Genomic DNA, 25288 nt, shown 5'->3' with positions numbered 1-25288 from the left:
TTTCCATTGATTCATTCAAGATTGTGATGAAGATTCTATTTTTCCAAATAAAACGGAGCCCTTGGTTTAAATGAATTTTATTTTGTACTTTTCATTGCATATTCAATTCAGATGTGCTCACTACTGTTATGCTAGGCACATTGAAAATATAAAGGGAATATTGTTTGTGTTCAGTGAGCTTTCAGTCACAGAGAAATGAGGCATGCACACAAAATAATGAGAAAGTAGTATATAGTTAGTGACTATCAATTACCAAAATAAAAGGAGCAGGTGAGTTAATAACTAGTATAGGGGTAATAATTGTGGCCTTAAGACATCACAGATGTTTTAATGAAAAAGTTCTCATCTTTGGGTCAACCTTGACAAATGGGGGGAAAATTGAAAAACAGGCGCTCATTCAGCATAGGGAAAAACAGAAGCAAATGCTTAAAAATATGAGTGACTCTTTGTTCTGGGAATTGTATATGGAGACCAACTTGATTCTAATGTACGATTTATGTTGGAAACAGTATTAGAAATTTTTATGTACACAATTCAGACTTGTGCATCTAAAGCACTGATAATTTTGGATGTAATCTCAATACAATGTGGGGGAATAAGACTTTTGAGTGGGTTTTGGTCAAGAGGAAGGTTATTTTAGGAACTTTAATCTGGCAGCATTGTTCCATGATGAGTCATCACCATTAGAGTGTAGATGAATTCACACTGCAAAATGATCGGTTAATCCTGGGTCTTTAGAAAATGTTGCTCCGAAGCTTTCTTGTGATGGTATAGTCAGTTTGCATGACTGTGATGTGTATAAGTTGGGAGGGGGGAGGTGGTGTGCAGTAACACCACAAAAAATTCACTGTTTTCATGTCTTATATTTGAACAGATTTATTGATGAGATTCTCATTGCTATGGTGGTAAAAAGAAAATATTTTGCAGTATCTGTCATATTTGAAAGCTGAACTTTATAGCTATTTTTTGAGAGATGGGATGTACATTCAAGTTTTTTTTGTTTTTTGTTTTTTTGTTTTTTTGTTTTTTTTTTGAATGAGCATACTGATTTTGTTCTGCTTGGCTCCTTAAAATGTTTTATGGTAGACTTGGAATGTCAGTATTTAGAAGAAGGAAGATTTTGTATTATTTTACTAAAGCCTTTAACTGTGTGACTATAAAGCAAAAGAACTTTGATTACTCTACTAGATCTTTATGAGAGAGTAAGACTATGCTTTATTTGGAAAGTATTGCCTAGATATGAGACAATACCTACTTCTCGGGCTAAGTAAAAATATAATAGCAGCCTTAATAGAGGGAAAACAAAGTTCCTACTTCATAATGAATAACGTATGAATCATGAAAGAAAAATGGGAGATCACTGGAAATACTTAGCTTTTCAAATTTTTTGGAATGTCTTCCTTAAATGCTTTAGGGATCCAGTAAAGGCCAAGAAAGACAAACAGTTGAAAGTTTTTTGGACTTATCCTTCCACTTAATTAGTAATGGAAATAATGCTTCTTAAATTTGGGTATTTATATAAAAACATACCTTTAAATGGCACTATGGTGTAAACTACAAGGATTTTGTAATGCTGTTTAAATATTTTCATATTACTTTGTTTTGAACTTTGGATTCAATTTTACTTTTTACTTGTTCTGTATAAGATTTTTGAGCATCCTTGTTTAAAACATGAAATTCCTTTATAGTGGGACACAAAGTGAGTATTAAATATTTATGCTCCTTTAGACATTGTTGAGACAGACAATATGCATGTGTGTACTTTAGTTTATATGCTGCATTGGTAGTAGTTAAAAGTATGACCCTACAGGCAATCTTTTCAAGCAGATAAAACTGTTGGGATGCTTTCCCAGGACGATGGGGTTGCCCTCCAAGCGTATCTCTTCAATGCGGTCCCGAATATAACGGGTGTCATTAGCCTTGCAAAATGTATCATCTGTGATTGAAGTTATGTTGTTAAACTGGAAAATAGAAGGGAAAAATTGTTCAGAAGTTTGAAATCAACCTTCTCTATGCTATGTAATGGGATTTCACTGAGTATTCTATCTAAAAAATGATTTTGAAATTACTGTATATCCTGTGTATCCTTTCAATAATAAAACTGTCTCAGTGTGACCTGAGTTTCCCCCCAGCCCTTGCCTTTTTACATCTACAGTATTACTTTGGAAGAACACACAGCTTATTACTCAGAGTGATATCCATGTGGCAGAAAGTTCTAAGCATAAATCAGATTATACTACCTGGAGAAAGTGTCCTGTTCTAGAGTGTCACTCAGAATAGGTACTGTGTCCTTAAATAATCCTTTAAAGAAGTAAAAAGGACAAATGGGGATTCTTATGATGCTGCAAGACCAATTTTAGTTTAATTCCTTTTCTCTCTTGTATTACCTTGAGATGATATTGGACAATAAAGTCAGCTGGAAAGTCTCCAAATGTTTACTGCTGTTGGAGAAAGAGGGACAAACCAGGGGCGCCTGGGTGGCTCAGTGGGTTAAAGCCTCTGCCTTTGGCTCAGGTCATGGTCTCAAGGTCCTGGGATTGAGCTCCGCATTGGGCGTTCTGCTCAGCGGGGAGCCTGCTTCCCCCTCTCACTCTCTGCCTGCCTCTCTGCCTACTTGTGATCTCTGTCAAATTTTAAAAAAAGAATCGTTAGAAAGAGGGACAAACCAGAGGTCATAGTGTGCCCTGCCTTTGAATCCATGTGTCAGATTAACTAGGAGATGCTAAGTACACACCTGATGACAAACCCCACTCTAGGAGCAGACCACATACCTAGGTTGCTGATCCTTTCTTGTTCTCTGGACAGGTGGGGCTTTCAGGCAGGTGATGCCTTGGACTAAATAGTCATACTTTTGATAGGCAAAATTTACATATGAATAATTCCATTTATACATATGAATAATTGAGTTTCCTAATGAGTTCCAATACTGACCAATTTTAAGTTAAATTAAAGCCGGATATTGTGAATGGAGCAATCCTACCTGAAGATGAATTATACGTAGACTTTCTGGTAAATTAAGAGGCACAGATTCCAGGGCATTGTGGTCCAAGTAGAGGAAGGAGAGGTGGTTCAGTTTCTGTAAGGAAAAGTTACTTGGTTTGAGCGTTATTGAGGTCAATACATTTCTTTCACAGGATTCCAGCTATGTACCCACATGCATATGCATGTATATATGTGCATAGACATGTGTACGAATATATGTGTGTATTTACATGTGTACATAGGTGTTGGTATAGACACCTATCAGTACTATTAATTGCTGGTTTGGTAGTTATTTGGTTTTGAGGGTTTTTTGGTTTTACAAGTAGTGTATCTTGGTCCTTTATGAAAGGTGATAGTGCCCTACTGCATCTCCACATTTCTCTCCACTCATCTGACCATGGAATACCCAGCCATGCCTGGCGTCAATCCATGTCAGCTTCTGGAGCCTTTTGATTTGTCTTGTGAACAGCTAATAAGGTCAGTCCCTACGCAGGATTGAATTTGGATCCTGGTGCTGACATAACCTCTCTTGAACCTTCAGAACTTCTCATTTCATTTCCACCAATTTCTAGCAAAATGAATACAGGCACATCTTGGAGATACTGTGAGTTCAGTCCCAGGCCACCACAATAAAACGAATATTACAATAAAGTGAGTCCAGTGAATTTCTTGGTTTCCCAGTGAATATAGAAGATACGTTTACACTATACTGCAGTAAAGTGTGCAGCAGTGTTAAGTCTAAAAAACAATGTACATACCCTAATTAAAAAATACTTTATTGCTAAAAGCTAACAACATCTGAGCTTTCAGTGAGTTATAATCCCTAATGACAGATCAACAAATGTAATAATAATGAAAAAGTTTCAGTTATTGCAAGAATTAGCAAAACGTGGCAGAGACATAGTGAGCAAACACTGTTGGAAAAAGGTGCCGATAGACTTGTTCCAAGCAGGGTTGGCGCAGACCTTCAGTTTAGAAATGCGGTGTCTGCGAAGCGCAGGGACGTGCTCTGTGCCTGTACTCCTAAGCAGTGTGCTTGTTAGTAAAATGTTTCCCAGAGCAATTTATTAACTACTTAGCGAGGTGTGACTTTTACCCATAAGGGTCTGCATTGAATTTACTCTTCATGGTCAGCAGCCCGTTGCTGTGTATCATTTTATCACAGGACTTCAAGATGTAACGCAAGTCTAAAATTCTGAATATTTAAACACTCCTTTTGTGAAGTGTGGATCGGCTCCTGTAGATCTTTACTATGCCAATTAGTCAACAGCTTATCAGCTGGAATTATATAGCTTCAAATTACAAGGGTTTTTTGTTTTGAAAGTGAGTCCTGTTTTGAAAAGTCCTCTAATCTCTTAACTTCTGAGGAACTCTGATGTGCCTTTAGAATAATGTCTCTTATAGTTGAAAAACAACTCCTTAAGTGTAAACAAAAAGAAAAGAAAAATGAAATATTTTTACATTTTCTGACAGGTTGCTTGTTTGTGGACAAATCGTACCTTTGTGTGATTTTCATAAACTTTAAGATACTGTTTGATTGTGTTTCTATTAATTGTTATCACAAGAAGCCTCAGACTCCCCTTTTGATTGAGGTTTGCTGCCAATAGTAGCGCGATCATCTTTCTGTGTGGGGCTCCTTCAAGGACTGGGAACGAGTTGCCACCTGTGCAGGACTGGGCAAGGCACTAATTTCTCCATAGGCTATGCATTTGGACACAACCTGGCTACCTAAGTCAGAGTAGATCCCTCTTTCTGTACCTATATCTTGAGTTATTAAATAAGAAATGTAAATAGTACATATAGAATTTTGTATGGAATTCAAAAGAAAGTCTACCTACAGAATTTTATGGGTTAATACTTTTAAGTATTACTACTTTAAAAAAGTATACTTAAAAGTATTAATACCTTTAAGCTGAATTTAACTGACTTTTACTTTTGGAAAAATAATTTTCTGGCATGTGTAAATTACTAGTATTGTAAGGAAAAGAAACAGAGGAAAACTCCCTTTTCGAGGTTTTATAGCATCCTGGTCCATGAGGGTACAAATAAATATTTTATTTTTATAAATATATTATTATAAATAAATATTTGCTGTGTGAACAAGTGAAAAACCTGGGATATGATATAGTCAGTCCCATGAAGCAAGGTAAAGTTACATACTTTAAGGGAGGTGCAGGTATAAGCTAGGCTGAATGAGCCCAATAACAGGACTATTTATTATGGAAATAATGTCTTCATTTATAAAATTAAAATAGTTTTAAAATATAAAAGAAAATTTTAGAACAGAGTTTCTCTTTTACCATGTTACTATTGTTTGTATAAAATTGATGTTGTATTTGGTCATAGTATAAAATACTTACTTTGAATGTATTTGCTTTGATTCCTCTACTCTTGATTTTGTTATATTTTGCATTAAATAAAGTAAGCTTGGGAGGAAGAACTGGAAGCTTCAGTAGTTGATTTTCAGCTAGTGTAAGTTCTTCTAACAGAGAAAGTTTTGAAAAAGTACCGTCTTCTATATCTTCAATCAGATTTCCCGTAAAATCAAGTCTTCTTAAGTTAGCTTGAAAGAAAAATATACAGAAAATATATTACAAAAAATAAAAAGTTAAAGTCTCATTCATGTGGATTGAAAAAAAGCATTGGTTTCATGGGTCTTTCAAACACCTTTTAGTTTTAATATCTAACAGAGTGTCTGTAATTAGTAGATCAGTAAATTCTGTTGAATGCATGGTGAACATCTACCCCTTGCCTGACACTGACGGCCTGTCTCACTCGAGTCCTGGAATTTCAGGGTTGCGAGGGAACTTGAAGTTCACAGAGCCTTTCTATCCTTCTGTGCTTGAATTCTCAGGATGCCCAGGCAGTTTGGAACAAATTCTGTTTGCAAATCATGGGAAGTAAGGATTACATTTGATTGAATAGAATTATGTAGGTACACTTTGCATATTGCATTGTGATTGTAGAAAATGTTATCTTGGGCGCCTGGCTGGCTCAGTGGGTTAAAGCCTCTGCCTTCGGCTCAGGTCATGGTCCCAGGGTCCTGGGATCGAGCCCCACATAGGGCTCTCTGCTCCGCAGGGAGCATGCTTCCTCCCCTCTCTCTCTGCCTGCCTCTCTGCCTACTTGTGATCTCTCTCGCTGTCAAATAAATAAAATAAAATAAAATAAAATAAAATGTTATCTTTATCTGTCTCTGTCTTACTGCTTAACAACAACCAACAACAATATTCCCTAATTTGTTAAAGTGATGTGGATGGAGAGAGACGTTCAATTTGTTTGTTTCACTTTTATATGTCTGAGATGATGAGGAAAAGGAGTCGCTTTTCATTCATTATTTGAGGTGGTCCCTGCAAACACTGGAGTCAGTGAAATGGACCGTTGCTCTTGGGAGAAGATACAGGGTTAGGTTCCTGTGAGCCTCTGGTCACACATTTACATCAGCCAATTAGTACAAAGTTCTATGAGCGTTTCTGTTTCAAAGCACTGTGGTTAATTTATATTATGGGTACACTTAACATTGAACTCACGACCACAAGCACTGCGGCTCGCATTGGAATGAAGTTTGCCTCACAGCAGGAGGCCCTGGAGCGCTGTGCTTGGGGAGCCCCGGGTGTGGAAGGTGTGGCGCTGAGATGGAGCAGGGCTCTGTAGTGTGAGAGCTGACACAGAATGGCAGAGATCACCTCGTTCGACCTCGTCTAGGGAACCCCAGTGTGTTCCCACAGTGCATTTGTCGGCAAGTGACCGTGAGGGCTGCACACAGTGACTTTGGGTCACAAATAATTTCACCCAGTAGGTGAGTTTGAAAGTGTGGATCTATTGTACTTCAGCCAGTTGGGAGCTACCAGGTGCAGTGTGATACTCTCATGGTGAAGCTCATGAATGTGTAGTGGGGCCCATGTGCGTTTCTGGTGTGATTTTCCTCAGAAGCACTTGACAACATAGCAGTCTAGAGAACTCACGAGGGCTTGTGATCCAGTCCTGAGACATGGCGATGCAGAAGTCGGGATGTGTAGTGTGCTCACAGCAGGGCCCTCATGGCCCGCATCCCAGAAGGGGGGAACGCGCTAGCTCTACTCGAGAATCATGTGAGGAGTTTGGTGGTGTTTCATGATGACATGTGGACCTCTGCCCAGACCTAAATTGAAATCTCTGCTGACTAGGATCTGGTACCAGTATCTTTAGTACACAGCCAGGTTTAAGAACCTTGAGTTAAAGTAACCTTGACTTAAAGCAGAGTCACCTTTCTAGTGAAGGCAGCATTGTGAAGAAAGCATCGCGGTTGGAGAAGCACCTCAGTTATGCTGGTGCTCTGAGTGGCTGAGGCAAACAGCTCTCAAAGTCCTGAGGCTGAGAAGGCGTTGGTGCCTTCTCATATGTTAGATGGGCTGTCAACATGAAGTCACCAATAAAGAAAGGTGACATGGGACATTGAATAGAAAAGAGGCTCACCAACAAGCAAGTGGATTTTGGTGAAGGGTGTGGATATGTAAATATTCCAGTGGAGACTACCCTAGATGTGAGAGGCCACAAGTACCTAGAAACTTGTGTGTATTTGAGGTTAATACTAACATGAGTTAATATAAATTATTTTATTTAAAATTAACTTACGTATTTCTGCAAAATCTTTCGCAGTCAGCTTTTTAATTTTGTTGAATCGTGCATAAAGGTAGGCTGATTCCTTTGGCAAGGGTGGTACAGCATCAATGTCAACTTCTTCACAGTATACAGAACCACTTAAGCAAACACACAACAGGCATGTGGGCATTTCTAAGTTGGGAAACAAAATCATAAAAATATAAACCACAGTTTAGAAATATTTGGCCTCAGGGCACCTGGGTGGCTCATTTGTTTGAAAGTCTGACTCTCAGTGTCAGCTCAAGTCTTTATCTCAGGGTTGTGAGGTTGAGCCCCCTGTTGGGCTCCATGCTGGGCTTGGAGTCTACTTAAAAAAATTAAAGTGTTTAGCCTCTAATGGTAAAATTATTGCTATCATGAGAGTTATCACTAATTTGAAAAGTTTTTTTTTTTTTTAAGATTTTATTTATTTATTTGACAGAGAGACTGTGAGAGAGGGAACACAAGCAGGGGGAGTGGGAGAGGGAGAAGCAGGCTTCCTGCTGAGCAGGGAGCCTGATGCAGGACTCCATCCCGGGACCCCGGGATCATGACCTGAGCTGAAGGCAGATGCTTAGCGACTGAGCCACCCAGGTACCCCTGAAAAGATATTTTGCAGAATTATAGGTGATAGTGGGAAAGATATTGTCATGTTAGCTAGTGACCTGATAACTCACCAGAATCTTATTTTCAGTTCTGTAATCTAAAATCTCCTTTATTCTCTATCCATTTTAGCAGTGATCATTTAATTGCTAAATTCATTTACATTTCCTGACTTGAATACCAAAAAAGGATTCATAAAGCAGAGCTTAAGGTAAATGCAAGCTTGCTTTATCACTTTGTTTGACACAGACACATTTCAGATTGGTGACCATAGCTAACGAGCTTAGAAACCAGCAGTTAAGTAAGCAAACTATTAACCTCCATGTTAGAGCTGTCCCGGAAATGGCAAGGACACCATTACGTGCTACATCATGTGTTGCCTACTTGTCGTGCCTCCTTCATCTCCTTCAGCCTGCAATATACCTTAGTCTTCGCTGTACATAACTTTTAAAATTTTTGAAAATTTTGAATTTTAAAAACATTTTATTTTTCAGGGCATTTATTTTGCAGAATGTCTCTTATTTTTTTTTAAAGATTTTATTTAGTTATTTATTTGACAGAGATCAAGTAGGCAGAGAGGCAGGCAGAGAGAGAGAGAGGAGGAAGCAGGCTCCCTACTGAGCAGAGAGCCCGATGTGGGGCTCGATCCCAGGACCCTGGGATCATGACCTGAGCCGAAGGCAGAGGCTTTAACCCACTGAGCCACTCAGGCCCCCCCAGAATGTCTTTTAATTAGGGATTGTCTGAGGTTCCTCATTTTTGGCAGGAACACCATGGAAATGACTTTGGGTCTTCAGGGCCATGTATCAGGAAGCACCTGGTATCTATTTGTCCCGTTCCTGATGATGCTGTCTGTGGTCACTTGACTCACTTGGTGTCTGCTGTTAATAAGTATCTGCTGAAGAAGTACTTTGAGATTCTTAACATCTGGTTCGTCATTAACCTGACACTCACTAGTTTTATGACCTATTGATAGTTCTTACCGGAATCATTTGTTACTAGGATAGTTGCAAATTATGATTTTCTAACTCCATCATTTCTTCTACATTTGTTAGTTGATATTTGGTATAAGGTAGAACATTCTCTTCTTATTTAGTTATATCAGTTCACTATGAGCTTATGAATTCCTTATCCCATGGATCAGAATTTACCATCATATTTATTTTGATAATTAAATTGTCTCAGATTAGCCAGTGTGAACTCTTTTTTTTTTTTTTAATATTTGAGGAGGGGGCACAAGAAGGGTGGAGGGGCAGAGGCAGAAGGACAAGCAGGCTCCCTGCCGAGCAAAAAGCCCAATGTGGGCTCGATCGCAGGACCTGAGATCATGACCTGAGTGGAAGGCAGATGTTTAACAGACTGAACCACCCAGGTGTCCTGAGTGTGGATTCTTTTATGCTCTTTTTCATTCTGGCACCGCCTTTTTTGTGCTCAAATGATACTTAATAATTGACACATATTTAACTTGTATAATTTGTATGTTTTTGACATATGTATATACCCATGGAGCCATTGCTGCAATTGAAATAATTTATGTAATCATCACCCCCAGAGTATTCTTACTCTTTGTAGTCCCTCCCTCTTTGCAACCACTGACCTGCTTTCTGTCCATTCATGGCAGCTTGCATTTCTAAGAGTTTTCTATCAAAAGAACCATGTAGTATATACACTTTGATCCAACTTCCTCCACTGTGCACAATTATTTTGAGATTCGTCTTCTATTACATGTATCAGCAGTGCATTCCTTTTTATTACTGAGTAGTATTTCATTTTATTAATGTACACAGTTTATACAGTCCTTCCTTGTTGGCATTTGGGTCTTTAGTTTTTAGCTGTTTCACAGAAAGCTGCCATGAGCCTTATGTAGAAGTTAGTATGGATGTGATGCTTTCATTTTTTTAGGGTAAATACCTAAGAGCAGAATGGTGGGGCCACCTCGTAGGTATATACCTTTTGAGGAAAGCAGGAAAGCCCCAAACTGAGTTCCGTAGAGCTCGTGCCATTCTGTAGTCCCTTCAGCAGTGCACGAGTGTTCCAGCTACTCCACATCCTTGTCATTTGGTTCGATCAGACTTTCTAATTTTAGTCATTCTGGGAAGGTGTGTTGTGGTATCTTGTGTTCTAATTTATATTTTCCTAATGACTAATGTGCTGAACAATTTTTTTTTATAAATTTATTTGCCATCCACATATTGTAGTGGTAAAGTGTTCATATCTTTTGCCTATTTTTAAAAAAAATTTTTTTTTGCATTATTGTTACTGAATTACAAGACTGTCTATTGTAGATATAAGTTGTTTGTCAGATTTATGTTTTGCAAATCTTTTCCTCTGTGTGCTTGTCTTTTTATTTTCTTATCGTTATCTTCTGAACAAGAAACATTTTTTCTTCCAAATTTTTATTTAAATTCTAGCTAGTTAATACATAGCACAATATTGGTTTCAGGAGTAGAATTTAGTGATTCATCACTTACATACAACACCCAGCACTCATCACAAGTGCCCTCCTTAATCTCTGTGGCCGTCTAGCCCCTCCCCCACCCACCTCCCTCAATCAACCCTCAGTTTGTTCTCTGTTGTTAAGAGTCTTTTATGGTTTTCTTTCCTCTCTCTCCTTTTTTCCCCCTTCCCATATGTTCATCTGTTTCCTAAATTCCGTGTATGAGTGAAATCATACGGTATTTGTTTTTCTCTGACTTAGTTTGCTTAGCATAATACACTCCAGCTCAATCCATGTCATTGCAGGTGGCAAGATTTCTTTCTTTTTGAAGGACGAGTAATATTCCATCGTATATGTACACCACAACTTCTTTATCTATTCATCAGTCATGGACACTTGGGCTTTTTGCATAGTTTGGCTGCTGTTGACGATGCTGCTATAACCATTGGGGTGCGTGAGCCCCTTTGAATCTATATTTTTGTATCTTTTGGGTAAATACCCAATGGTGCAATTGCTGGATCAGAGGGTAGTTCTATTTTTAACTTTGTGAGGAACCTACATGCTGTCTTCTAGAGTGGCTGCACCAGTTTGCATTCCCACCAACAGTTTAAGGGGGTTCAGTTCCCCTTTTTCCATATCCTCACCTACACCTTTTTTTTCCTGTGTTGTTAATTTTAGCTATTCTGCCAGGTGTGAGGTGATTTATCATTGTGGTTTTGTTGTTGTTGTTGCTTTTTAAAAAATTTATTTATTTGACAGAGAGAGGGAGAAACAGGGTCCCCATTGAGCAGGGACCCAGACACGGGGCTTGACCACAGGACCCATGAGCTGAGCTGAAGGCAGACCCTCAGCTGACTGAGCCACCCAGATGCCCCTCTCATTGTGGCTTTGATTTGTATTGCCCTGATGGTGAGTGATGTTGAGCACTTTTTCATGTGTCTGTTGGCCCTCTGATGTCTTCTTTGGAAAAGTGTCTATTCATGTCTTCTCCCCATTTCTTAACTGGATTGTTTTTTGGGTGTTGAGTTGGTAAGTTCTTTAAAGATTTTGGATGCTAACCCTTTATCAGATATGTCACTTGCAAATATCTTCTCCTGTTCCCTAGGCTGCCTTTTAGTTTTGTTGATTGTTTCCTTCTCTGTGTAGAAGCTTTTTATCTTAATGAAGTCTCAATAGTTCATTTTTGCTTTTGTTGCCTTTGCTTGTGGCACCATGTCCAAGAAGTTGCTGAGGCCAAGGTCAAAGAGGTTGCTGCCTCTGTTCTCTAGGATTTTGATGGATTCCTGTCTCACATTTTCGTCCTACATCCATTTTTTAAAAAAAGACTTTATTTATTTACTTTTAGAGAGAGTGTGTGGGGGGAGGGGCAGAAGAAGGAGAGAGAATCCTAAGTAGAGTCCACACCAAGCCAGAACCTGATATGGGGCTTGATCCCACAATGGCACGATCACCACAAGAGCAGAAACCAGGAATCGGACGGATGCTCAACCAACTAAGCCACCCAGGCACCCCAGGTCTTTCATCCATTTTGTATTTATTTTTGTGTATGGTTTAAGAAAGTGGTCCAATTTCATTCTTTTGTATGTTGCTGTCCCTTTTCCCAGTACTATTTGCTGAAGAGCCTGTCTTTTATCCATTGGATATTCTTTCCTGCTTTGTCAAAGATTAGTTGACCATATAGTTGTGGGTCCATTTGGGGGTTTTCTATTCTGTTTCAGTGACCTGTGTGTCTGTTTTTTGCTAGTACCATACTATCTTGATGATTACAGCTTTGTAACAGAGCTTGAAGTCAGGCATTGTGATGCCCCCAGCTTTGGTTTTCTTTTTCAGGATTGTTTTGGCTATTGGGGTCTTTTGTAGTTCCATACAAATTTTTGGATTTTTTGTTCTAGCTCTGTGAAAAATGCTGTTGGTATTTTGATAAGGATTGCATTAAATGTGCAGATTGCTCTAGTCAGCATAGACATTTTAATAATATTTGTTCTTCTAGTCCATGAGCATGGAATGTCTTTCCATCTCTTTGTGTCTTCCTCAGTTTCTTTCATGAGTGTTCTGTACTTTTCAGTGTATAGATCTTTTACCTCTTTCGTTAGGTTTATTCCTAGATATCTTACTGTTTTTGGTGTAGATGTAAATGAGATTGATTCCTTGATTTCTTGTACAGCTACTTCATTTTTGTTGTATAGAAATGCAACAGATTTCTGTACACTGATTTTATATCCTGCGACTGCTGAATTCTTGTTATCAGTTTTAGCAGTTTTTTGGTGGGATATTTCAGGTTTTCAATAAAGAGTATCGTGTCATCTGCAAATAGTGAAAGTGACTTCTTCCTTGCTGATTTGGATACCTTTTATTTCTTTTTTTCATATGATTGCTGTAGCTACAACTTCCAGTGCTGTGATGAATAGTAATAGTGAGAGTGGACAGACATCCCTGTCGTGTTCCTAACTGTATGGAACGAGCTCTTAGTTTTTCCCCATTGAGAATGATAATAGCTCTGGGTCTTTTATATATGGCTTTTATGATGTTGAGCATGTTCCTTCTATACATTTTTATTTAAATGAAGAACGGTTGATCCCTTTATAGTTGCGCTTTTTGTGTTGTATTTAAGAAATCTTTGCCAACCTACATTATTACCCTATTTTCTGTTAAGAGTTGTATAGTGTAAGCTCCTGATATTGAGGTTTGGGGTCCATTTTGAGTTATTTTTATGTATGGTCTCAAAGAGTCAAAGACTCAAAAAGAGTCAAAGCTCATTTTTTAAAAACTAGAGCTATCCAGTTTTTTGCACCATTTTTTGAAAAAATTACCCTTTCCTCATTATGTTGCATTGGCACCACTGTAAAAAGCTAGTTGACCCAATTGTGTAAGTGTATTCCTGGACTCTATTCTGTTTCATTGATCTACTTGTTTATTTTTATGCTAATACCACAATGTCTTGCTTCCTGTAGGGTTTTAGGTAGTGTAAATTCTCCAACTGTATTCTTCAACATTGTTACCACTATTCTAAGCTCTTTGCATTTCCATATAAATTTGAGTCAGCTTCTTAATTTCAAAAAGGCTAAAAATTTAACTGGTATTGAGTTAAATCTATAAATAAATTTGTGAAAAAATGACATCTTAATGATACTGAGTTTTCTGATTCTTGAACATAGGTATAGCCATATATTTAGGTCTTTAATTTCTCTCACTATAGTTGTCAGTGTGCAGGTCTTAATATATCTTTTATAAATTTATACTACATTTTTAAAATATTTTGATTAAAAATGTCTCCATTACTCTTTAAGAACTTTTTTATTTTCTGGTTTGGTAAGATGTCCCAGACCACTCTTGCCATTTCTCTGCCCCAAGCCTGAAATCAGTTATTCCTTTAACTATTGGCTCCTATTAATAGAGAGCAGTATTTAGAAACCAAGATTTGAATGTGGATATGCTCATTGCTACCAGCATCTCATTGCTTCTGTGTGCTTTCTGCAGAGAGAGCTGGGAAATATATGCATGTCTATTTGTCTCTCCATATTTAATACACATATATACACACACATATAGGTGTTTTAGACATTTACATACATTCTAACACACTTATAGACATAGGTGTATGTATATACCATCTAAATATATGTGTGTATATATACACATAAACACATCATATACATATATACACACATATACACTCACACAGAGACAAACATGTCTATACAGGCAAACTTCAGAGAAATTACACGTTTGGTTCCACTGCAATAAAGCGAATATTGCAATAAAGCAAGTCAAATGAGCTTTTTGGTTTCCCAGTACACATGAAAGGTATGTTTATAGCGTATGTAGCCTGTGAAGTGTGCAGTCAGTGTGTCTAAAACATTGTTCAAAAAAGAAAAGAAATAATGTTCGTACTTAAATTAGAAACACTCTTTTGGGACGCCTGGGTGGCTCAGTTGGTTGGACGACTGCCTTCGGCTCAGGTCATGATCCCGGAATCCCGGAATCAAGTCCCACATCAGGCTCCCAGCTCCGTGGGGAGTCTGCTTCTCCCTCTGACCTTCTCCTAGCTCATGCTCTCTCTCACTGTCTCTCTTTCAAATAAATAAATAAAATCTTTTAAAAAAAAAAATTAAAAAAAAAAGAAACACTCTCTTGTTGAAAGCTACTAACCATCATCTGAGCTTTCAGGGAGCCATGATCTTTTTGCTTGTGGAGCCATGATCTTCTTGCCTGATGTTGATCTGCTGACCCATTAGGGTGGTACCGGCTGTGGCCATTTCTGAAAATAAGACAACCCTGAAGTTTGCCACATGGATTGACTCTTCTTTCGTGAGTGATTTCTCTATAGCCTGTGAAGCTGTTTGGTACTGTTTTACCCACAGTAGAACGGTTTTTTTTTTTTTTTTGAAGATTTTATTTTTTTATTTGACAAAGAGAGTGGGAGGGGCAGAGGGAGAAGCAGACTCCCCTCCAAGCAGGGAGACGGATGCAGGGCTCGATCCCAGGACTCTGGGATCATGACCTGAGCTGAAAGCAGACGCTTAACCAACTGACTGAGCCACCCAGGCGCCCCAGTAGAACTTCTTTCAAAACTGGAGTCCATCCTCTCCAACCCTGCTACTGCATTACAGCTACGTTCGTGTGATATTCTAAATCCTTTGCTGTCATTTCCGCAGTCTTCACGGCATCTTCACCAGGTGTAGATTCCATCTCAAGAAACCACTTTCTTTGCTCATCCATAAGAAGGAAGTCCTCGTCTGTTCAAGTCTGATCACGGGATTCTAGTAGTTCAGTCCCGTCTTCAGGCCACACTTCTGATCCCACTTCTCCTGCTGTTTCCCCCACATCTGCAGTGACTTCCTCCACCTCCGTCTTGAAGCCACCCATGAGGGCTGGAATCAACTTCTTCCAAATTCCTGTTGATGTTGATAGTTTGAGCTCTTCCCATGAGTCATGAATATTAATGGTAAATCCTTTGCTGGATGTTTTCGACTGATTCTGCCCAGATCCATCTAAAGAATTCAGTATCTACGGCAGCTAGAGTCTTACTAAAGGTATTTCTTAAAGGATGAGACTTGCAAGTCAACATTACCTCTTGGTTCATGGGCTGCAGGGTGGATGTTGTGTTAGCAGGCATGAAAGCAGCAATAATCTTTTTTTTTTAAGATTTTATTTATTTATTTATTTGACAGACAGAGATCACAAGTAGGCAGAGAGGCAGGCAGAGAGAGATGGGGGGAAACAGGCTCCCCGCCGAGCAGAGAGCCTGATGCAGGGCTCGATCCCAGGACCCTGAGACCATGACCTGAGCCGAAGGCAGAGGCTGAAAGCATTGAGCCACCCAGGTGCCCCTAAAGCAACATTAATCTTGTCCCTCTCCATCAGAACCTTGGGTGACCACGTGCAATGCCATGTAGCAGTAATATTTTGCAAGGAATCTTTTTTTTCCTGAGCAGTAAGTCTCAGAGTGGGCTTAACATATTCCATCAACCGTATGGTAAATAGCTGTGCTGTCCGCCAGGCTCTGTTGTTCCGTTGAAAGAGCACAGGCGGAGGAGATTAGCATGGTTGCTAAGGGCTGCTTTTCAGAATGGGCAATGAGCACTGGCTTCCACTTCAAGTCACCAGCTGCGTCAGCCTCTCTTGAGAAAGTCAGCCTGTCCTTGGAACTTTTGAACCAGGCGTTGACGTCTTTCTCACTATGGAAGTCCTAGGTGGCATCTTCCAATGGAAGACTGTTGCCTCCGTATTGAAAACCTGTTGCTTCGTGTGAGCGCCTTCGTGAATTGTCTCAGCCGGATGCTCGGGATCCCTTGCTACGGCTTCTCCGTCAGCACTTGCCGCTTCACCTTGCGCTTGTACTTAGAGATGCTTCTTGCCTCCCCTCTGCTGACTTCCGCCAGCTCCCAACTTGACTTCCGCAGCTTCCTCAGCTCCTCAGCCTGCACAGAACTGAAGAGTTAGGGCCTTGCTCCGGGGGAGGCTTTGGGCGAAGGGAATGTCGTGGCTGGTTTGAGCTTCCCTCCAGGCCGGTCAGACTCACTGCATGTCAGCAGGGAGGCTGTTTCATTCTCTTATGTGTTCACTGGGGTAGCACTGGTGATGTCCTTCGAGAACGTTTCCTTTGCATTCATAACGGGGCTTACTTTTTGGCACAAGAGGCCCAGCTTTTGGCCTGTCTTGGGTGTCAACAGACCTTCCTCACGCAGCTGAATCATTTCTAGTTTCGATGGAAAGTGAGAGATGTGCGACTCTTCCTTTCACATGAACACTTAGAGGCCCTGGTAGGGTTATCAACTGTGCTAATGTCCATACATTCATGTCTCAGGGAATAGCGAGGTCCGAAGAAGGAGAGAGATGGGGAAAGGGCCCGTCCGTGGAGCAGTCAGAGCACACACAACAGCGGTTGAGTTCCCCGTCTTATATGGCACAGCTGCGGTGGCCCCAGATTACAGTGGTAACACAGAAGATCACCGATCACAGACCACCGTAACAAATGTGATAATAACAAAGACGTTTGAAATATTGTGAGAGTTCCCAAAAGATGACACAGAGACATGACGTGAGCAAATGCTCTTGGAAAAATGGCCCCAGCAGACTGGGTCCAGGCAGGATTGCTACAAACCTTGCATTTGTAAGCAATGCAGTGTCTGTGAGGTCCGGAAAACAAGGCAGACCCGTACCTATGTCTGTACTTCTGTGTACAAACCGTGAGCTGACGCCAGTGTCTTTTATGCCAGTGCAGCTCCCCTGCGCTCACTCTGGCCTCCCTGCTCACCACATTTGTTCTGAGAAACCTGGCTCTCTTTATCCAGTGTAGTATTTCACTCAGTGCTAGGCCACATACTAAATAGTTTCGTTACTGCTGACCTGTAACACAGTGGAAAACAAACCTTCTCACTGGGATTTCAGTGTTCCTCATTCTGTTTTGTCTTTAGCCTGAAGGTATGTAGTAAAAATACTGTGTTTCAGGGTTACTTGGATTAAATTGGTTTCCCTTTAGTATGTTATGTTATTCATTTGAAATTAAATTAAGTTTCTAATTGTAGGCCAACTTTGTTGTTTTTTTTTTTTTTAAAGATTTTACCTATTTATTTTACAGAGAGAGAGAGAGATCACAAGTAGGCAGAGAGGCAGACAGAGAGAGGGGGGGAAGCAGGCTCCCCACTGAGCAAAGAGCCCGATGCAGGGCTCGATCCCAGGACCCTGAGATCATGACCTGAACTGAAGGCAGAGGCTTAACCCACTGAGCCACCCAGGTGCCCCCAACTTTTTTTTTTTTATCTTCCATTGCTGCTTTTATTTATAAATGTATTTGTTTGTTTACCTGCGTGAAATATAACCTTTTCTAAAATCAAATCACAGAAAGTGTATACTCAGAGAAGTCCCACAGCCCCCTGTCCCCAGCTTCCCAGTGACCATCTCTTCCTCCTTCCCACCCCTGGTCCCTTCTGTGACTGGCTCGTAACTAGTCTCCATTTTTAAATTACCTTCCCTTGAGTTTCTTTACACACAAGTAAGCTGATGCATGCATATTTTCTTATGTCTCTCCCTTTCTTGGATGAAAGGCTGTAGACTATAGATACTCTTCTGCACTTTTTTTTCCCATATAATATATTCTGGAAATCACTTCTTGTTAGTTCGTAAAGATCTTCCTCATTCCTTTTTACAACTGCATAGTATTCCCTTGTGTGGATTTATCATACTTCATTTCACCTCCCTTCAGGTTATGGATATTTAGATCATTTCCAGAATTTTGCATTCGCAAGCAGTGCTTCAGTGATGCTGCATATATATTTTCTTCCTTTTGGAGGTGTATCTTTAATTCCTAGAATTTAATTCCTAGAAATTGATTGCTACATCACAAAGTAAATTGCATGTTTTGTTTTGTTAGATCCTGCTTAACCCCTGTCCAAAACATTATACTAACATTATACTAACTTGTATTCCTCCCAGCAAGCAAAGATCTCTGATACCACTGTGGCCTTGTCAGTGGAATATTTTGGTGTAACAGGTTTAATTTTTTGTCCATCAGGTAGGTTCAAAATTTGTATCTTAGTGCTTAGTGTAATTTAAACTTATATTTCTGTATGTGTAAGATTGAACATCTTTCTGTATGTTTAAGGGTCATTTTTGTATCACTTTTTAAATTGTCATATCTTTTGATGGTGTTTCCAATGGGTTTTTAGTCAATTTCTTTTTCCTGGATTTTTATGTGTTATAAATTAGAGACATTAACTTTATTTCTCTCAGTTTTTGTTGTGTTTGACTTCATTTATGATGCTTTTTCCCATGAGAAAATTTGATTTCATCAACTCAGATTTATTGATCTTTTCTATTATTTTCTCTGAATTTTGAGGCATCCCACTCCCAGATAATCGTTTCGTATTTGCATGGTTTCACTTTTTACTTTTAGACCCTAATGTATATAATGAGGGATTTCTTTATCTGTGTAAAGTGTGGATCTAGTTTTATCCCTTTTCAGTAGAGTACTCAGTTGTTCAATACCATTTAAACATTTTTTTAAGTTTTTGTTTATTTTTTTATTCATTTGACAGAGAGAGTACAAGCAGGGCTAGTGGCAGAGAGAGAGGGAGAAGGAGACTCCCCATTAAGCAGGGAGCCCCACGAGGGGCTTGATTTTTAGGACCCTGGGAATATGAACTGAGCTGAAGGGAGACTCTTAACTGACTAAGCCACCCAGACACCCCTAAGGCTTTTATTTAAATTCCAGTTTGTTAACGTACAGTGTAGCATTAGTTTCAGGATCCAGCATTCTTTTTCAAAAATACCATCTTTAAGGTGCCTGGTGGGCTCAGTTGGTGGAGCATTGGACTCTTGATCTCGGAGCTGTGAGTTTGAGCACCACATTGGGTGTAGAGACTTCTTAAAATCTTTAAAAGTACCATCTTTGCTTCAGTGATTTACAATGCCTTCTTTATTATATACTGAGTTTCTACAGGTATTTCTCTTTCTGAACTTCTCTTCTGTTTGTGCGCCAGTATCACATGTGTTTTAGCATAGAGACTGTAAAGTATGTTCTCTTGCGTGGTACCTCTGGTTCCCGTGCATCCCTGTCAATTCTCAGTGACTCCCTGGCTTTGTGCAGGTTTGACTTCTCCACACGAACTTGAGAATCAACCTTACCAACTTTGTAAAGAAGTTTGTTGTTATCAACTTAGGCAGAGCTGACATCTTTATGATACTGAGTCATCCAAGAGCAAGGGATGTCTTTCCAATTAGTGTGTGACTTTTTTTTCATGTTGCTATGTGAAATACTGTTCTTTCATAGAGCAAAAATAAACCAAATAGACAGGAACTATTAAGGAGGACTTTGTTATTTTCTATTGTTTTCATAGAAATGTGTATTATAAATATTTATGTATTTAGGTATCTCTGTGTCTTCTGTGTCTTAACCTCAAGTTTCCTGAAGTTAAGAATTCATTTTATTTCCCTTATCCTCAGGCTTTACATAGTATTTGCAGATCACTGATTTAATTTTTTAAATTTTTTTATTTTTAAGAAGATTTTATTTATTGATTGATTTACTAGAGAGATAGCATAAGTAGGCAGAGCAGCAGGCAGAGGGAGAGGGAGAAGCAGCCTCTCCACTGAGCAGAGAACCTGGTGTGAGGCTTGATCCCAGGCCCTGGGGTCATGATCTGAGCCAAAGGCAGCCGCTTAACCGACTGAGCCACCCAGACACCCCCACATCATTGATTTTTAAATCACTGTTTGTGGAATTGACTTTATATAGACAGAAGCACACACCTTTTACTTGATTGTTCTCGAATGTTCCTGTCCATGTTTCTCACTCGTAATGTGGGGTCGCAGCAGATGTGTACCCCCAATGCACCAGCTGACTTTCTCAGTGGAGATAAGGAATACATTTCCATAATCTATCTATGAAAGCTCCTTTTGAGATAATTAGATGAGAGGGAATGCACACTTACCATCATTTTCCTTCTTGAAGGGTGGTGGTGTTGCACGCTCATCTCTTTGTAATTGAAGACTTTTCTCTTTGGGTGTTACCATAATTTCTTTTTCCTATTGGAAAAATTAAAAAAATTGTTATCAGGTATGAAAAAGTCTAATTTTTACTATACAACTTAGGGTCATGGGGCGCCTGGGTGCCTTAGTGGGTTGAGCATCCAACTCTTGGTTTCAGCTCAGGTTCTATTCTCAGGGTCCTCCGCACTCAGCAGGGAGTCTGCTTGGGATTCTTTTCTTCTTATCCCTCGACCCCAACCCCCGCCAAATAAATAAATAAATCTTAAAAAAAAAAAAAGAAAAAGAAAACCTTAGGGTTACAGACAGCACTTGTCTTCTCATGGTCAGAGTTAGTGGCATTTCCTTTGTGCTGCAGTAGGATTTTATACATAATTCCATTTCATCATTCATTAATGTTTAAGGTAAATATTTGTGTAGCTTGTTTTCACTCTAGACTGTCAACTCCTTGAGTAAAAGAACCAGGTCTATTTTATTTTTTTATCTCCAAAAGCCAAACTCAGTGCCTCCTAAATGTTAAATATGTTGAAATTCCAAATGGGAGCTGGAGGGAACTCTGTGACTCAGAATGAAAGTTTCTCTGAAGTGGAACCTGAAATGAGATCATCTTTATCCAGGGAAGGCCTTCTAATTATTCTTTGTGGCCTTGGCTTAATTGAGTTCATGATGCTAGATTCTATCATGTTCAGCAGGATTGAAGCAGTGGTCACATTGCCCTGTGCAGGGCACTGAGCAAGCTTTTGGCCTCTTCTCCAAGTGACCCATCATTACCTACATGCCTGCACTGCCCTTCCGTGCCCACCCCACTGGGACCCCCAGTCCAGACTGTTAGCCCTGGGGTCTTTATCAGTTTTTGCTGTCCTGGGAGGGAACATTTTCTGCCTTTAGATCTAATGTAGATTGCGTGGGGCCCTAGTCTCTACCCTCTGAAAACAGTTCCCCTTTCATCTCCATCTTGACTCTTTTACCCTCCCACAAGGGTTCTGCGTGAGCAGCCCCTCCACTCTGAGTTTGTGTAATAAGTGCTGTTAATTCTTTTCTACTCCACAAATACCTTAGTCTCCCTACATTTATATGAAGAGCAGAAACTTCTAAAGCAATGTGAAGAGAAAAAGCAAGGAACTAACTATTTTTTAGGGGCCACAGAAATTTGAAATTGTTTTTTTAACTGAGAAATTCCAATCATCCATGTAAGCCAATAGCTTATTGTTATGAAAGGCCTTCTTTCAAAATTCTGAAGCTCTGCTGGTGATACCTATCATTTTTCTCTTAATATTAGGCAAAAATAATGCTAACATATTAACCAACTCCATTGAGAGAAATTATAGTGTTAACATTTGGTCCCGTATACGAAAGAAAGAAGGAAAGAAAGAAAGAAAAGCAATCAATGTTGTTATATATTTGGCTGCGTTTCTCATTTTCCGTTTTGTGTGCGCACACACAGATTAGGCAGGAGCAGATACTTATGTGCTGCGTTAACTTTTTCCTTACCCAGCGTTCACTTCTGTGTGCCAAGAAAACCACAAGTAATTACTCAGCCCATGCAAGTGGAGTATGAAAGATGTGATATGAAGTCATCCCTGCAGAGTATTAGCTAAAGGACAGTTACAGTTACTTGGTACAAATTGGTAGACTCTAAGTGTTTGAAACTGATTAAAAATTAACCCCCACATTGAGGAGTTTTTCATTTTTTGGCACCATGTATAGTTGGCATATGTAAATTATTGTGGAATGCTATAGACAACAAAATAAGCAGTATTTATTTCCATGAACCATTTCTTCCTAAAATAATGAACCTTAAGTTGGTAATCAAAGATCATTTCTCCTAATACACATTTCTCCTATTTTATTTTGAGACAATGTAATACACAAGCATAGGGCATTGTATAACATTACTTATAAATCTTCAACCAGTAAGAGATCATCTTAAGGTTTAGTTTTCCTTAAATTTTGTGTTGGTTGCTACAGATACTGTATTAATTTGGAAGACATGCATACTTTAAAAATATAATCTTGGGGACAGTTATTTTGAATTACTTTCAGTCATTTAAATTGCTTTTTCTTTCCCCTTATCAGACACATTAAAAAAACAAAGACATGCATTAAAATGTGTGACTATTTTAAGAAGTTAAATTTAGAGTAGAAATAAAAGTACCTTAATATTTTTTCCATCGAGATATTTATCCTCAAAATCTTGACTAAACAAGGTTTCTTCAAAACTATCTGTTCCATAATCATAGGTCATGCGGGAGTCGTGCTGAGTTGGTGGTGCTGGCTTTATCAGAGGCACAATCAGGAGCAGGAGAAATGTAGACTGCAGAGTCTTCATTTCAGCAAAAATCAAGGTGACTGGAAATTAATAAGCTAGTGGCCTGCTGACTGTGGGACAATGCTCTCTTTTTCCCTAGAAGTAAAAATGCAGACCATGGAAGCAATATTTAAAAGCTTAGAGGACTTTTGGCAGGGTGTACTCAGTAGGGGCCAGAGAACAAGTATTTAACCCTTAGTGATCTTTAATTAGATGCTAAAAGTTTTCAAGTATCAGTGACATTCTTAAAAATAGTTTCAGAAATGGTTTTTATTTATTTTTCTGTCAAAACCCAAGCAATGTTGATAATTTCAAGTTTGTTAATAATTAGGTGCCTTAAACAAAGGTACTTGAATACAACTGAAATCTTAGGATACCTGTAGTATAAATAGTTAAAATGAAGACTCACGATCCTGTCTCATGTGAGTTAAAAATATCGTATTTCAACTTTGCTATTTTATAAGAACTCTTGATTTGTAATGGTATGAATAGAAATAAGTTCCAGGAGTTTTAAAACTTAAACTTTAAATTTAACATGAAGAGTAGTCATTAACATTTACTTTTAGGTGATAAAGCATATAGGAAAAGCCATAATTTTAATTTTCTTAGTTTTGTCATTTTCATTGATACCATTATTCTTAGTTAATAGCATTGCTTTTTAAATTTGAACTACGAAAAACACAGTATTGCAGACTAGAAAAAATACAGAATTGAATCAAGGATTTGGGGGAAGGGGAGGGGGAAGATTCTCTTTATCAGTGATGCACATTTTAGACTTTTTCTTAAGTAACTTCAGACAGAATCACTCAGAGTTGCTGGTGCTGCATTGTAGATGCCAGCTTGTCAAAAATCAGTAGCTAAAAAGCCTGGTTTTTGTGACTTTTGCAGCAAGGTTCTTGCCTGTGGGGATGTTAAATTTATGCAGTGACATATATAAGTGCTTGTTACAGTTGTTCAAGGTAACTGAAACTTAAAAAATTAGAGATGGCCTTTGCATTTATCAAGACTGTTCGATGAATCACATCTTAACAAAAATTTAATTTAAAATAAAATGTGAAAGAAGAGCCTACCGTTAGAACTTTTTTGAAGCTTTTTGTGGCTTTCCTCAATAGAAGTTCATGCCTGTGTATTAGCCCCAAGTGGTAGGTGAAGGAGGAAGGCTGTGGAGCAGTTTCAAAGTGCTGCATGGAGTTTCAGGGCCCAGCAGCTTTAAACGCAGTTTGCATGTGGTAGAGATATTTGCCAACATTCTTTCTCTGGGGTGAAGTGTAGTGTGTTGTACTGGAGAGCCGTGCTTAAAACATTTGCAGCTGCCGTGCTTGGTCTGCTTCTGCTGAGGACCGTAAGCTCGTATTATTTTTACCTTGTATAATGAGCACTAAGATTTCTTGAATATTATTTGTGAAGGTGACATAGCTTTAAAGTCATGCTTTTTATTTTAACGCTTTCCCAGGAGATAAAACTTATGCTTTTCAGTGAAATAAAATACCAAACCAAAACCTAGTCTGTGCTCTTAATTTTATGAGGGGTAAAAATATTGCTCCAGTGCCATAATTAGCATATAGCCAAGAAATTTCCAATGTAAAAATTAGTTTTAACATAAATTATCTTGCAGTTTAATCAGTTGGGGTCCCCTCCTTTATTTTAAGTACATATAATAAAAATCCAAGTCTGAGAAATCAGCTTTTTAAAAATATGTTTGATTTGTAATTCGGAGTTTGATAGTAAAAGATACTTTTGCTTGCTAAATTAAGGAAACTATAAAAAAATTTGTAAATTTGATTTTTAAAAGTTTAAATGGTATTTTAGATAACTATATGATCATTGTAAAGATTCACTTTCGTTTTTTCACTCTTTGGTGCTCTCAGCACTCAAGGTAACATTTCTTTCTCCTCTATACTAAAAATCCAACAAATATGGGTATGGATAAATATTTTATTACAAAACAGAAAAGAATACCAATTTGTTCTCTTTTCTACTCAAAATTGTCTTTAGGGTCTTTCAAATTGAAGATTGGAAAAACTAAGATGTGAACGCTCATGATTTTATTTGAATGTGAATTATTTTACATTTACTTGTGGTATTTTCTGTTTGGGGCTGATATAAATTGTCAATTTTATGGCTTTAAGGATATGATAAAAACTTTAGAGTTTTTGCACATGTCTAATAATGAAACAGCAGATACTGATTTGTTTCACACAGTGTGGCAGGTGTGTTGAGAAGTGAACAGGATAGATGTTAAATGTCAGATGTAGAGAATCCTAGAGATTCAGCGTTTTACTAATGACACACACAGTGAGATCCTTTGTAATTTTCACAGAAAATTATACCGTGAAGTATAACATCTTTCC

At 38.7% G+C, this 25288-nt stretch overlaps 2 protein-coding genes across 2 annotated transcripts in view; one reads left to right on the top strand and one right to left on the bottom strand.

Moving 5' to 3' along the window:
• Window positions 1–25288, top strand: part of CENPP (centromere protein P) — a 219170-nt gene that overhangs the window by 44923 nt on the left and 148959 nt on the right. The window lies entirely within an intron of this gene.
• Window positions 62–24202, bottom strand: OGN (osteoglycin). Its single transcript, XM_047701078.1, has 7 exons — window positions 24008–24202; window positions 22785–23033; window positions 20575–20668; window positions 7597–7755; window positions 5343–5545; window positions 2981–3076; window positions 62–1961 (listed from the first exon to the last, which is right to left on the bottom strand). Exons 2-7 carry the CDS (start codon window positions 22956–22958, stop codon window positions 1791–1793), a joined length of 897 nt encoding a protein of 298 aa, XP_047557034.1. The 5' UTR covers window positions 22959–23033; window positions 24008–24202; the 3' UTR covers window positions 62–1790.

Source organism: Lutra lutra, chromosome 13 (genome assembly GCF_902655055.1).
Source record: "Lutra lutra chromosome 13, mLutLut1.2, whole genome shotgun sequence".
In the NCBI taxonomy this organism is placed as follows: Eukaryota; Metazoa; Chordata; class Mammalia; order Carnivora; family Mustelidae; genus Lutra; species Lutra lutra.
This window is presented reverse-complemented; position numbering and strand designations above follow the sequence as displayed.

What these genes read in the sequence shown, in the direction of transcription:
- OGN (XM_047701078.1), bottom strand. Translation starts at nt 22,958, where the DNA reads ATGAAGACTCTGCAGTCTACATTTCTCCTGCTCCTGATTGTGCCTCTG. An exon ending in CTTCAAGAAGGAAAATGATG is followed by an intron (nt 7,756 to 20,574) that starts GTAAGTGTGCAT and finishes TTCCCAACTTAG; the next exon opens with AAATGCCCACATGCCTGTTG. An exon ending in TACGTATAATTCATCTTCAG is followed by an intron (nt 1,962 to 2,980) that starts GTAGGATTGCTC and finishes TCTATTTTCCAG; the next exon opens with TTTAACAACATAACTTCAAT.